Consider the following 14797-nt stretch of genomic DNA (forward strand, 5'->3'; position numbering starts at 1 on the left):
ACCCTTTTACCCAAAAAAAAAAAATCCCCTATGAAGTAATTGTTTTTTTAAAAAGTTTCTCTTCTAATTCCAGACAACGCTGGCGGAAGCGTTGGGCGTTGAGGAGGTTAAAGTTGACGCGTGACTCGGAGGGTAGTTGGTACACACGCACTACAGAAGAAAACACGACGGATTTATGCGCACGCGCACTTTTTCGTTTCCCGACCGCTCTTTGTTGATGGCTGGGCATGTTTGGATTAGAGGCTCGCAAACATCCTCGCCCTCGCTGGTCGGGAATTCGGAAAACCCCTGACGCAGTGGTTTGTTGTTGCACGGTTTTTTGGAAACCATCGGACACGATGGACTGTGTTTCCGATGTTCCCTCGATGGATGGTCCGTGCAACGCCACTGGTACAAGGCGATGCCGCAAAAGGCGCAGCGCGTCGTCTGTGTTTCTACATCTGCAAGATAGAAACCGTCTTTGGCCAGGGCTTCGATGGGAACGCAAGATTCCCACAAGCCCTCAAAAGTATGCCTTCGCCTAGCCTCGTAATTCATGCGAGAGAGATGTTGAAGCGGGTGTTGCCTCTTTGAAACCGTAGGGTCGACTGGTTGTCAAATCGGCGTTCAACAATCTCTTATTCGAGGTTTGGCGAAATCTTTTGGTGATTTTAACGGCCTCTAGCTGCAGCTTGTATTTATCCCGTTTAAAATTAAAAGGGACATTGACTGTAACTTCCTTTTCCGGATTCATCGCTACACTTTCAAAGGTTTCAAAGTCAAGTTTTTCAAGATTTTCTCGATTTAACGTCAACCCTTTAATTTTCTTGACTTCTTTTCCTTTGCTAGTGCGAAACGAGTAACTTTTGGCACCGGTACTACAAAAGGAAGTTATATAATCACCGCCGAGTTCGTCCGCCCAGCAACCAATATGATTGCCAGTTGGAATGTCAAACTTTCCCGGTAGATGGCGGTAGATTATTGAGTCGGTGTCACAATACAAGGCTGCGCGGTCTAATTGAAGCAACATCTTGTTCAATTCGAGTCGCCCGTAGCACGAGACGAAGCTCCCCACAATGGCCGACCCCAGTTTGTAGTCCGAAACGTAATCGCTTTTGGCTTTGTACGATAAGAGAGCGATCGACTCCGTAACTGGCCGTAAGTCGACTAATTCCAGAGTGTAATCGCTCGCGTATCGTATCAATTCGTAATAATTGTTGATAAAGATGCTGCGAATCTTTCCCGTATTCAGAGCCATGCGACCCCAAAGAGAATTTAAATTAATTTTAGCGATATTACGCAGGGAAGGATTTGATTGAATATCCGCCACGGTCAGAGAAAGCTTTTCATTCTTGTTTATATCAGCGATATACGCCTCTTTTTGCAGAGGCGTTTGAGCGTGAGCGGGAAATCCGGAATTCTTCACTTTTAGGGCGATAAAATCAGTCATGTACTGGGCAAAGAAATATTCCGTTTTTGGATAATGGTACACTTCGAATATATCGAGGAGTTTATATCCATGTTCCATAGCGGCATAGACTTCAACCGTTGGCCAGACTGATTCGAAAGCCCGTTCGTTGACAGTGTGATCGCAGATTTCCGCTCGCAATTCTAGACACGTGCGACAGAGGGCGTAGGCTAATTTACCACCGCTGCGGAAGGGAATTAAGGGGATGTGGAGATCTTGAGGGGGAAGCAGACGACAACTCATAACGCCAAAATACCACCCTGGCGATTTGTCAAAATCTCTGCTATAGATTATGGGGTGGCCGCTAGGGTACGGACAATCGCGACAAACTTTCGGGTACAAAGAAATAATATCCTTGTAGAAAATTTTCTCCTCACCTTGCACGTGGCAGTTAAGAACAAAATTTTCCGTCCGTCCCCCATAGAGAGCGCTACGGGCTGATATTTGAGGTCGAAAAGTTAAACTTTTGCAGAAAGCCTTTGCTTCGGCGTTTTCTTTTAAAAGCTTAGCAAATTGACACTCAAAGATCGAGGTATATTCATACCCGACCATCTTCTCTTTAATAAACAGCTCTCTATCTAGGGTCCGCTCGTACAGAAATCTGTTGCTGGCTTTGAGTTGGGTATTGTAGGCATTAAGTTTTTGGCATGGACAACCGTGAAAGTAGCAACCGTGGAAATCGTAGATTTTGGGAGGAGTTTCGCTATAGCCGTCGACTAAATAGCGACCCACGCGGTACTCGCCCCCATAGCTTAAAGCAGTGCGCAATTTTATATTTTCAGTTTTCTCCACCCAAGCGAGATATTTTAAGCTAATTTGACTGTGATTAAATTTTGCGTTATAGCCGTTAGAAGGAACAATACCCATGCTGTAAGGTTTATAGTAATTGTTAAGATAAATAGTGGTTAGAGCACCCGCCAAAGTAATATTTTTTAAGCAGAAAGGGTCTAATTTGGTTAGATCTACGTAAATTTTTCTAAAAGCTTCGACGCCTTGTCTCAGGACTTTGACGTCTTGAATGCAATATTTAATAAGCTCCTCTTTGATGTTGTAAATAGATCCTTCCATTGACGCGTACCAAGTTTGAAAATCTCGATAATCATTGGCTTTCATTTGAGCTACGTTAAAGTACGAAGCTTCAGGGATGACGCCAATGTAATTAAGATTTTCTTCGGTATGAAAATCAAATGGAAAGAATCCTTTCGCCACATCGCCGAGGCTAAACATGCTGGTGAAATTACGCAGAGGTTGACTAATGTAATTAAAGCTATCGAGGAATCTAATTTGCGGTCCCTCGAGATGAATCATGAGAATTTTACTGCCGTCAAAAATAACGGCAGGGGTGACGTGTCTATGGACTAAAGCGTTAAGAATTAAGAAGTTATCAAAAGCTTTCGCGTAATGAGCTACGACTTGAGTGTTAGTAAAGCGCGGTTGGTACGTTTTACGTTTCTGTCCAGTCAAAACTACCTGCTCTACGCTAAATAAATAATTTAAAAATTGCTCGACGCAATTGGCGCCGTAAAAAATTTTGGTTTCAAAGCCAGCTTCAGTCTCTACGTCGCAAACTAGTAAAATGGGGACGTGGATATTATTTCTAAGAATAGTCTCAATGTCGTAATAAATAAACCGCGAGGCTTTCATTTTGGTTTCCAAAGGCATAACAAAATGTTCACCTGGCGGATGGACTATTTTACACTGAGAGCATTCGGGATTGCAGTCGTGGTCGTCACCCATCAGTCGCCCACATTCTAAACATCGTTTTTGGCTCGCGCAGGTGCCATTAAGTAAATGAGTTTCGTAGCAGGGGCCCGGGAAAAAATAGCGGTGGCATTCGTCGCAACGTTTTAAAGCATCCTCGTTAGTTAAATGAAAAGCTTCTCCTTGACACCGAAAACATATATAAGGTTTTGTATCCTCGGGGCATTTATGCTCTTTTAACAATTCGTATTTGTAAAAGGATTTTAAGCATAAATCGCAAGAGACACAACCGCCCATCATGCCGTGCCAAGTTTTTGCGGGGTGGATATGGTCGCCAATTTTTAATAGATAGATAAATTTAGGAGCTTGGGGGCCTTTGAAAAATATGGTAAAATTATTCGCAGCATCAACGATTACGATTCGATAATGGGGAACTAAATAATTTTGAAATTTTTGAATATCTTCTAGAGTAACAAAACCTTCGGGGACTCCGGCTTTCCTGTGCAAGATTTTTGCAATATTACCTTGAAGAGTGCTATTGCGTCTCAGTTTGTTAAAATTGTCCTGGTTAAAGGGCGGACCTTGCTTATTTTGTTGATAAAAATTGCGATCGGCCATCTCTTTACCCAGAACTAAACTCCGAGCAAAACAGAGATTATCATTATTTTCCATAAAAATAAATTGGTTATTTTGCTTAACGAAATAATCCAAATTAACCAAAGTTCTATTTTTTATGGATTTATAATAAGTCCCTATATTAGCATCGAGGTTTAGAAAAATAATGTCAAACTGAAAATCTTCCCCATTAAAGACAAAGTCCCGACTAGATTGCGTTACTCTATAGATGGTGCGCATAATTCGCTTACTGGTGAATTTGTCAATTTTTATAAATTTAATATTAACAGGGGTCGTCAATCCGGGGGAGCTTAAAACAAATCGAACCCGATTATACCCGGGATTCTCGGTTACTAATTTGCGTATAACGTCGTCGAGAATTTTTCGAAAAATTCGAAAAAAATCTCGCGTTGGAATGTCTTCCAGATTTTTGAAAGCTATACGCAAATCGATTTGTTTACAATGCCACTTGCGACTCGTTTTGTCAATCTGTCGCTCAATTGTGTAGTACCGGTTTACCTGTGCGTGTTCCTCTCCTCCACTACCCTCCGAGTCGCTACCGCTGCCGCTGCTCTCACTGCTCATTTTTTGAATTTCTATCACAAATAAAAACAATATAGAAAACATTTTGGTTTGTAAATTTATTGTTAAATAGATACGTACTTTGCTAGGCGGCTGCTGAGCGGCTTCTGCGTCGTTCTTCACGTCGTCCACCAAGCGATGGAAAGCGTTAAGAAGTTTGATGGCGTCTTTGTTTTTAGCGTCAACGACTCTTTTTAGCCGCTTATGTCTACACTCCCACAGTTTGTCCGCCTGGGCGTCTTTTATGTCTTTAAATTTATATATACTGATATCTATGTAGAAATCCCCTTTTCGCGGGGGGATTTTAGTTTCGAAATATTGCCCGTCGCTTCTCAAGCGATAGGACCCCTCAACCCCGTTGACGCCGACAACGTGTTTCTGCAACACGTCCTGGACAAACTCCTCGTCGTCAGAATCGAGGAGGATCTCAACGGGGTCGGGTTTTACAAATTGACTCAGCGTTCGTTGACCGTTGCTGGATCCTTGTCGATTATTAGGAGAAGAAGGTGGAGATTCAAACATAGATTGAGACTCTTGGTACTTGTTCATGGCTGGATCGATTGTGAGAATCCAATACCCATGCTCAAGCTTTTATACCCAAAATCTCAGGGCCATTTTTTTTAGAATACAGGCTTAGACATGGTTTTTTTTATTAAGAATTTAAAAAATATAATTATGTCTGATACGCTATTTTTAATTTGACCTAAAAACATTTTTTTATTGTGGAGTTGGTACTAAAGATTATAGAAGACATTAGGATATCTATCTATATAAAAAATACCTCTATAGTTTAATATTAATATACATTTATTTAGATTTAAATCATGTCAAAAAAACAATTTCCGTCCCTCCCAAAGTAATTAGTTTTAACCTTCACTAATAAATTGTTTTTCTTATATAAAGCGATCTCGTGAGAATTATTCAAATTATTCGAAACACGCCTAAACAAGCTTTTGCATACGAATAATATTTGTCCCCTTAGGCATTTATCAAAGTAACTTCTTTTTAACCTTCGCTAAAGGGTTTTTTATACAACACGATCTCGTTTGAATTATTTAAAACACACCTAGACAACTTTTTTGCATACGAAAAAAAAACTTAGACCTCGGAGAGATTTTGTAATTTTATACCTATATATCTAATTAACTTTTTGGCTATTTATTAAATTTTAAAAATCTTGAAAGTATTGGCTAGACACTATTAGATTTGACCTCGCTAATTTTGTATATAAGCCCCGTGTTTCAAAATGAAAGTTATCAGTTGTTTAACTTCTGTTTCTGAAACACTATCCCAAAAACTTTAAGATGTCTTTTTCGACCGCTCCTCGTTTGCCCTGCCTGCCCGTGATCAAAATCCATCCGGCAGCGCTTACTCCCCGTCGTGCCACCCCCCAGTCGGCCGGGCTGGACTTATATTGTCCAGTGGATACCGTAATCGACCCTCACGGTATCAAAATCGTGTCGACTGGGCTAGGCGTGATGCTGCCCGAGAACAGCTACGGCCGCCTTGTTGGCCGTAGCAGCTTAACAGCCCAAGGGCTGTTTGTCGCCGAGGGGACGATAGGTATGTTTATTAGTTATTTTATAGTGTGTAAAAGTATAATAATTCTTAACAATAATAGACGCCGACTATCGGGGACCCCTAAAAGTCGTCGTCGCAAATGTCGGGGAAACCCCCTACGTTGTCAAGCGGGGTGATCGTTTCGCCCAATTGATAGTGACCCCGGTTATATTGCTAAGACCGGTGGAAACGGCGGTAAATATTTTCAAGTTTTTTAATTTAGAATTCAACTTGTAACATGTTTTTATGTTGTTTCTAGACTTTGACCCCGACGGCACGCGGCAGTGGGGGGTTTGGGTCGACCGGTGTTTAATCTTTTTAAATGATGGTGGGTTTTTTTCATATAAATATTTGTTATTGTATATATTATATTGTTTGTTATTAAAAATTTTTATTTCTATATTTGTTATTCTTGTCAGACTTATAATTATAGGCTTATTTTCTAACTCCACCTTAATTAGCCTATCCAATGATATTATCTCTTTACTTACGCTCCGCCTAATGTGACAAATAGGATCCAATTAAAACTGCCGCTTAACTCTCTAGTATGTTACATATAGCACGTACTAGCAATTTAAATATCATTTGTTATCATAGCCCTCGCAATATGTTGTGCCTCATTTTCTTTTTTGTTTACGGGTTAATAGTCAACGTTTTGTTAACTCTTTACGAAATTGAACGGCGAAGCAGAAAACAATTAGAAAATAAACCCAAACGTCCCTCCGCCGATTGCACTTCCGAGCCAAATAACGATACAGGGTCAACGTGAAAAATGAACTCTTTAAAACATGTTTGTTTATCCTTGTTGGTTGTTGATTATTTTGTAATATATATTCTGTATTTATTTATCACCCATATCTGTACATCTTATAAAAAGTAAATATTTGATGTCTTAAAATCTGTGCTTTTATTAACTTTAGGCTTACAGAGAAAAAAGGGTAACACCCAATGTTAGCAAGCCAGGGATGACGTCAAGGTTGACTATAGTTTTAGTTTTAGTTTAAGTTAAGAAGATGATGTCATGGGGGATGAAACTAGCAGCTCGGGCTAGTCCAGACTTGTCTGAAAAGTTTGGTTTGAGTCTGGTGGATGGGGAGAGGGCGGCCATCTTGGGGTGGCGGCCATCTTGGATGTCTGCATATCTGTATAGTCCCTACTACTTCCGTTGTTGTGGTTAATTATAGACCCACTTGGCGACGCTGGCGTGGATGATTGTGACGAAAGTCCCATTAGTTTTTGAAAAACGCCGTGTGCTTTGGATCTGGTTAGCACTATCCGGTCTTTGTAGACCTCTGCTACGTTGAGGTCTTTTTCCAATTCCACCATGTCGTCCATTTACGTTTTAACTTCCAATTCCAATTGTTTTGGTTCATCTTCTTTTTGTACGAGAAGCGCAAGGTTGTCTTCTAAATCCAGTATTTGCAAACTTTTGTCCTTTACTTGCGAGTCTATCGCCTTAATTAATTTTGTTAACGAACTCCGCAGAGTTTTTCTAGCTAGTTTGGCCTTTTGAAGCGCCAAATCTCGGTCGTTGTTTGCCATGATTGTTTTGTTTGGCTCAACGTTCTTTTTTGGTTAACTAATTTTTTTACCATACCCATCGATTTGTCCTTAATTATCTTTCCCGACGTGAAGGCACCATTGTAAAGTTTTAGGATTGGTCTTTAGTTACAAGTTTTAAAATTTTAAGTTTATTATCATTTTAAACGCCCGGGTTTGGTTTGGGGGCTCGCTATCTTTATCGCATAGTTTCTTCGACTTCAACATGCGATCTGTCGCTCTAAAGAGCATCGGGGTTTCTTCAAAAGAAGATGAAAAAAGGGGTGGGGGAGTGAAATTTCGAAGGTATTACTAGAGGTTAGTGCTCTAGAAGGGTTAAGCCCCGGGTTGAATTTATTTTTCCCGTATTTGGTATTTAGATGTTTTTTTGTAGGATTTTATGGAAAGTTTCAACACGGGGTTACTATTTTAATAACAAAAATTACAAAATGAATGTTCAATGTACGAAAATGTCGAGAAAAATTGATGTCTAAGTATCTAAAAAGTTTTAAACGCCATAATTGAAAGCTCCACCTTAATTCGGCTTGAACGATGTATTTTTCCTAAAACGATTTATTATTACCAAGGTACCCGAACGCTTCAATCGTGTACGATGACGTGAGAAAGTCCATGTTCTATTTTAATACAAAGACCGGACGTGAAGTTCCAGGGGCGGAGGGACAAGAGGGGGTTTGTGATGGGGCGGAGGGACAAGAGGGGGTTTGTGATGGGGCGGAGGGACAAGGGGGCGGAATTAGAAATAGAGGGGGATCATGCACCCCTAAATAATAGGATATACGTAATATGTAAGATTGAAAATATAGGTATGATTGCACTTCCGTGCAGTCATGACTATTTTTGAAAAAGATGTATTAACCGGGTCTTGATTACAAATATCGAAAATTACTTACGAAATTACACTAATTTTGAACCAAGTTGTCCCTATTGCAGACATCCTAAAGGAGAGTTTAGGCGAATTTTTTTCCGTAATGTATAGCTTTTGCACGGGCATATGGGAAGCGGTTACTTAGTTAAATGGGGAAGATTAGAAGAAGCAAAAAAACCCAAAAAAATATAAGAAACCAAAAAATTTAAAAAAAAATTAAAAAACGCAAAAATAATAAAAAAAATTACTTTTGTGTCAGTAAATGCATTTCATTTCTTCCAGATAGAGGCCATTATTATTTCATAAGCCCCCAGCATTCAAAATTGTACGTTGTCTATTGTCAATGTTTATAAAGAAAATATATAGTTAATACAATTCTTATTTTTATTTTTCAGACAGATTTATTTTTAGGTTACCAAATTGGAGGGAAGATCACTATATAATCGCTGGGGGCTAATACTCTTCAATGGTTGCATAAATTTTAAGAAGCGTACAATCATTGAATAATTTTTTTCCTTAGTCAATTGTCACGCCTGATTAAAACCTTTATTACCAATTCACATAAAATTAGATGGAAATATGGGAGAGGCATATTTTTGTTTGCTCACCTGTGCGCGCAGTTCACCTCGAACTGGTGAGGTCACTGTCAAACCATGAATCCTTTTAGCATTTCCACGCCTCATTGGCCGCAGAGACATTCCACATATTTGTTATAGCGATAATGCTAAAACTTTCAAAAAGGCTGATAAGAAGCGTAAATTAATTTGGTCAACAATTGCGGACTCAGAAGTTCAAAACTTCTTTGGCAAGAAGGGCATTCATTGGCGAGATATAACTGAGCAAGCTAAGTTGGCACGGGGATATTGGGAACGATTAGCGCGGTCTTGTAAAAACACCTTATAAAGGGGTATACCTCATATGAGCAGTTCCCTGTAGAGCAGTTCTCGAAATAGCAACCGCGATTCCAAAAAAAAACAGCGGAGTTTTTCAAAACGGCTGTTTTAGAAATGGCGGCTGCTCTTTTGGGAAATAGCAGTGTTTGCGTTGAGTTTTGAGCATTTCTTAAAAATACAGTTGTATTCGTTGGTTTAAAAAACCACCTTTTTCTGTGATCATTCAATCAGTTATGTGATCTACTAACGGATCGTGTTTATGATTTTTTTAAAAGTACGTTTACATATTGTAGTATACTTCAGGCTGTTATCAGTTTACAGTAATTTGGAAAAGGCATATTAAAATTCGAGAAAGATTATTTTATTATGGTAGTAGATAATTGTAAACAGTTTTTTTTGGAAAAGGCATATTATAATTCGAGAAAGGTTATTTTATTTCGGAAGTAGATAATTGTAAACATTAATTTTTTTGGAAAAGGCGTAATATTGTTACACCATTTCCAAAATATTACTAACCTAAGTCTAATCAAACGAAACAAAACATAACCTAACCTGACCTAATACTATTTAGTTGAAATAATCAACTTTAACCTAACCAAATTATCCATATCTGACCTAGTTCTTTTTGAGTTCATATAACCCAGCTGGGAAGCTTACACCATAATAAGCAATTACCTTTTAGAGCTGCGATCTGCCCACCACAGCGCTCTCGATAAGGGAGAAATAATAATTAAGGCAGGAGATAAGTGAGATATTAATGGACATAATGTATAACATTACCTTTTGAATCTACATACCCAATCTTTATTTCCATTTCTTCTTGTTCCGTTGTTGGAAATGTTATTTCCTGTGGCATAATGATGTCCTCGATAGCCTGACTCACAGCGGTAACGCAACGGCTAACTGTTGACTGACTCACATCAAGCAGAAATTTCAGCTCGTTTTCAATCCTTTATACCTGCCAGTTAGGCCTACAAGTTGTACAAACTCAAACTAAATGTTAGCCCAATAGGGGGCAATAGATCGGGTTTGCAATCCGAAAAGCGACTCGGAAGGAACAAATTCACTTGTAAAAATAAACTTAACTTTTTTACCTTTATAAAAGGATTATCGACTCACTTTAATATAGTGGAGGGGAGGGATTATTTCTTGATTGTTCCTTTTTGGTTTTAAGGGGTTGATTTAAATATCTTTTTTAATCTCTCTTCCTCTTTTCTAGTCTTTTCGACTCTTCTAAGGATTTTTTCTCCATCATTAACATTTTCTTCGGGTGATTTTTGTATATCATTTAAATGGGTACGTTTCGTATTAATTTGATGGGTATCAGATTCCGAACTCGAACTTGCATTAGATCTCGAAGACTGGGGAGGGGAACCTCTATGGGCTTTTAATGAATCTCTTTAACTCTTATTAAGGGTCTCTAGAGTTGCTTTAAACATTTGTTGTGACTCATTATTTTGTTGTACTAGTTTTAATATCATTTCATCCTTAAGATTATGGGTCACTAAATTTTGTCTTTGGATTGAAATAACCACGTCACAAAATAATTTTTTCAAGAGTAGAATTAATTAGTAGACTCGACTCGAACCCCAAAAAACTGGACTCGCACAGGCCTATGAATTAGACCAAGAGAGAAACAACAGAAAACGAATTCACGACATATACAGCAATGCATGCAGGGAAGAAAAAAAAACAAGCCATGTCGTCGGAAATGTCGGATTTGGAAGCGCAAGCCTCGTTACCACAATATAAATGCGTACGTTCTTCTATGTACCGTTGGCGCGGTAAACATTTCCCCCCTTATCCAAAGCATTGACAAGATATCGAATTAGACGGAAAGTGGGTAAATGTCGGGGATTCCGAGGAACAGTTTTTACTCTTTGACAATGGCGCAGAAGACAAAATTATCGGATTCGCAACAATTGAGTTCTTCACTTCACTATGCCAATCTCAATCGGTACTTATGGACGGAACTCACTACGTGTGTCCAGAGCAATTCAAGCAGCTTTACATTCTTCACATACCATACAACGGTTTTGTGCTACCCATTTTGTACGTCTTACTGCCTGGCCACTCGAGAACAGTCTACTCTCGAATGTTCTCCCTTATTCATCAAGCAGCTGAAGAAAGAAATTTAACATTTTCACCATCACAATTTCTAATTGATTACGAAACAGCCATGATTTCAGCGATATAACTTTCGTTTCCAACATCAAAAATTAAGAGATGCTACTTTCACTTTACCCAAGCTGTTTGGAGAGCCGTCAACAAAAATCACCTCGCAAACCAGTACAAAGCCAATAACGAAATCCGACTATTGGTTCGTCGACTAATGGCTCTACCTTTGGTACCAACTGAAGAATACGATGAGCTTTAGCTGGCTCTACAAAGTTCTATTCCTAGTAATAACCCTAACGTAGTTCGATTCCTGTACTACTTTGTTGACAATTGGCCTACCTGTCTATTACTCCTTAAATAGACCTGTCAATATTTGATTGATTGAAGAAATATTTTTCTTACATCTTCATGCATTGTCGTAAAAACCCATGAAATGACGCAACACCTCTTTTGTTATAATCCTTTTGTTGAATTATAAAATTAATTGACGACTCATCCTTTTGCTACCATCTGTCACCTCTTAAAATCAATCGGATGTCAATCTTATGTCACCTATTGTTGATTTACAAACAATATTAGACGTGTTTAAACACGTCCGAAAGGTCAACGTACCCTTGGCCAATAGAAGCTTAGGTAACCCTCCACCCCCTTTACCCCCTGCTAATAAGCCTAGAGAAATTTAGTATAAAATAACGAATGAGAACAACAGAATTTCGCATTCAAACTTTAGATCCCATAACATCAAGATGGATCCTGAATCAATTCGCTGGAATTTGATGAATTAGCTGTAAATAGGCCTTGGCCACTAAATCTACTGTACAAGTTTTATTTTTCCTATGTGCTTATTTACACGCCGACCCTGCTAATGTACCCTCAACTTTACCCACTTTTATTATGGATGGAGGTTTAAATATAATTCAGACCTTCCTTGATGTCATTGAGTACATGAGAACCGTCCCTAGAACACCGGAAGACTGCCATACAATAGACGAATTGGACCACCCAAGTAACTTAATTCCTAGACCTCTAAATATTTCTTACGCCGATCGCACCGAAAGACGCCGGCACGAAATACTACCCAATACCCATGAAGGAGAATCCTTGATAGCCGATTTCAACAACCCACAATACGATATAGAGATGGCGGCGTTTTTGGACCAGGAATGTCAACAAAACGGTAACGACCCCTTTGAGTATCTGTCTCTGAACTTCTCCAACTACCTACCCAGCGAACAGGACTCTTGCGGATTCAGAAGACACCAATGTGTATGATCAATGGGGTGGCGGCTGCCGCCCTTCGCCTATTGAGGACGTCCCATATTGCGAGATTTTAGAACAAAGCGAAAAATTCTATGAACAGTTTAATATGTATGGTAGAGAATTAGCTCTAAATATCACTGATGATACTGTAGATAATTATATGTGCTATTACGGATCACGTATTAAGCGAGTACAGAGCAACTGATTATGTTCAAATAACACTGAGAAGCTTAGGTATAAATTGCAGATCTGAATTGGAATTATCATTTGAAAGATTAGACCAGGTAGAGCCCTCTATCCTCTTTGACCAGCTAGCCGAATAGACCAAGAGCCAGTGGCCTGGATCTTACCTCATAAAGTACAAAAGGTCTGACTATTGGAATGAGTTTAGTTTTGATGCTCATTAATAGATCTGGCCGTCTTACGCATCACAGCTGGGGCATTTGAGGGGGGCGTGGCCATGTTTGACCCTAATGAAGTATGATTTCTTACCTCATAAGGTACATGAATGAAAAAGGTGGCAAATGATAGAGCTGGAAATTGGGATTACAAATATATGAAATCTGACGTCATCAAAGGGGATCATCAATAAATCAGACGGGGGATAAAATGGTCGAATGAGGTATGAATTCTTACCTCATGAGGTACATGTATGAATCCGGTGTTGTTTGTTAGATCTGGTAGTGTTAAGAAACAGAATATAAAATCTGACTGGAAAATACGCGGCTTAGGTTTATTCTGACGGCCTGATTCTTGCGTCAGACTATGACAACTTCGTGCCTCATAAAGCTAAATTCCCACTCGACCGAAAAAAAACCGGCGCAAATCACGCAGCATACGGTAGAAATTTTACCTTACGCTGTAGTCTTTTCACACTACGACTGAATTTTGAGTTTGGCGGTAGATATTTTTGGGTCACGTGACAGATTAGAGTGGTTTCCATAACATTTATTTCGCACTCTGAATTGCAGGGCCCCCAGAGGTCCTATAATTCCTATAAAATCCTATATTTTTAAAACTGTCCTATAAAATCCTATAATTTTGGTTAAAATCGCCAAAAATCCTATAAAATCCTATAATTTTGAAATTTGGGCGAATTCTAAGCAAACCATCGGTTAAACCAGGATTCGGGTCTAAAAAATATCATGAAATGGGGATGGTTTCCCTCGTATTGTAGCTTAACTAGTTAAAAATAGCTCGGTATTTTATGGTTCTGATAACAGAATTAACGTTCAGTGTGCACCACCATTTATTTTATTGTCCTATATAATTCTATTATTCTGGAAGCCCCTGTTTGTCACAGCCCTAAGTTTTTAGTATGGTTGGATGGGGGGCAAATAGGACTATAACATACTCAAATGGCATACCCGTATCTCTAGTAATAGAACCAGAGTTATGAACCTCCAAAATTGCGTTTGACGCTTTTCCTATGGAGGGGGTATATTTTCGAACATTTTCCTTAATTACTCGGCCCGTTTGTCGTAGCCCTAAGTTTTTTGTATGGTTGTATGGGGGGCAAATAGGACTATAACATACACAAAGGAGATCCCCGTATCTCTAGTAGAAGTAGAACCAGAGTTCTGAGCCTCCAAAGTTTAGTGTAATGCTATCCTATGGAGGGTATGTTTTTGAACATTTTTTTTAATTACTTGGCCTTTGTTTGCACTACTGGTTCTTAAAAAAAATAAAAATTAATATTTTAGTGTCCTATATAATCCTATAATTCTGGAAAAACGTCCTATAAAATCCTATATTTTCATGAAAAAAGTCCTATAATTCCTATAAATATTTTCGAAATTCGGCTGGGGGCCCTGGAATTGGTATATCTGTCCTATTGTCGCTTAGATCGTACAAGAAAGTACATTTTCTAACGTCCTCAATAAAGACTTCCTTATTAACATCTTACCTAGATACATTTTTCTTTCTTCGTGGCATATTTCCGACCAAAAAAAAACATGGCGGCTATCAATCTATCTAGCGTATGCGTGCACTCTTGAAATTTAGGACGTAGTCAGTGGGATAATTTCATTGGCTGAGACACCGGCGTAACGCCGAACACGACCGAAAAATAGAAAACAACTTGCGCTCGGCCGAGCGGAAATTTTGTCGGGCTCGGCGTAAAGATTTTTCGGTCGAACCCCTTTCTGCCATCCTCGAGGTGCCCCCGCTCTAGCCCCATCTCGGGGTGTCGCCGAC

The 14797-nt window shown here is 39.2% G+C and overlaps 2 protein-coding genes across 3 annotated transcripts; one reads left to right on the plus strand and one right to left on the minus strand.

The window, feature by feature from the left end:
* Positions 1 to 66: 66 nt before the first annotated feature.
* LOC149644092 (uncharacterized) lies at positions 67 to 5410 on the minus strand. Of its 2 annotated transcripts, XR_016372062.1 has the most exons (3): positions 4427 to 5410; positions 4283 to 4359; positions 67 to 440 (listed from the first exon to the last, which is right to left on the minus strand). XR_016372062.1 is itself a non-coding variant. In XM_089850511.1 (2 exons), exons 1-2 carry the CDS (start codon positions 4892 to 4894, stop codon positions 435 to 437), a joined length of 618 nt encoding a protein of 205 aa, XP_089706637.1. In that variant the 5' UTR covers positions 4895 to 5410; the 3' UTR covers positions 67 to 434. The 2 variants fall into 2 exon arrangements, 1 of the variants encoding a protein (XP_089706637.1); XM_089850511.1 differs by having other exon boundaries at positions 4283 to 5410.
* Positions 5389 to 6314, plus strand: LOC149644093 (uncharacterized). Its single transcript, XM_089850512.1, has 3 exons — positions 5389 to 5908; positions 5967 to 6100; positions 6165 to 6314. Exons 1-3 carry the CDS (start codon positions 5650 to 5652, stop codon positions 6216 to 6218), a joined length of 447 nt encoding a protein of 148 aa, XP_089706638.1. The 5' UTR covers positions 5389 to 5649; the 3' UTR covers positions 6219 to 6314.
* The last annotated feature ends 8483 nt before the right edge of the window (positions 6315 to 14797 follow it).

This window comes from Phalangium opilio, unplaced genomic scaffold (genome assembly GCF_054372755.1).
Source record: "Phalangium opilio isolate 3A_F unplaced genomic scaffold, DU_Popi_V2 ptg000091l_1, whole genome shotgun sequence".
Taxonomy (NCBI): Eukaryota; Metazoa; Arthropoda; class Arachnida; order Opiliones; family Phalangiidae; genus Phalangium; species Phalangium opilio.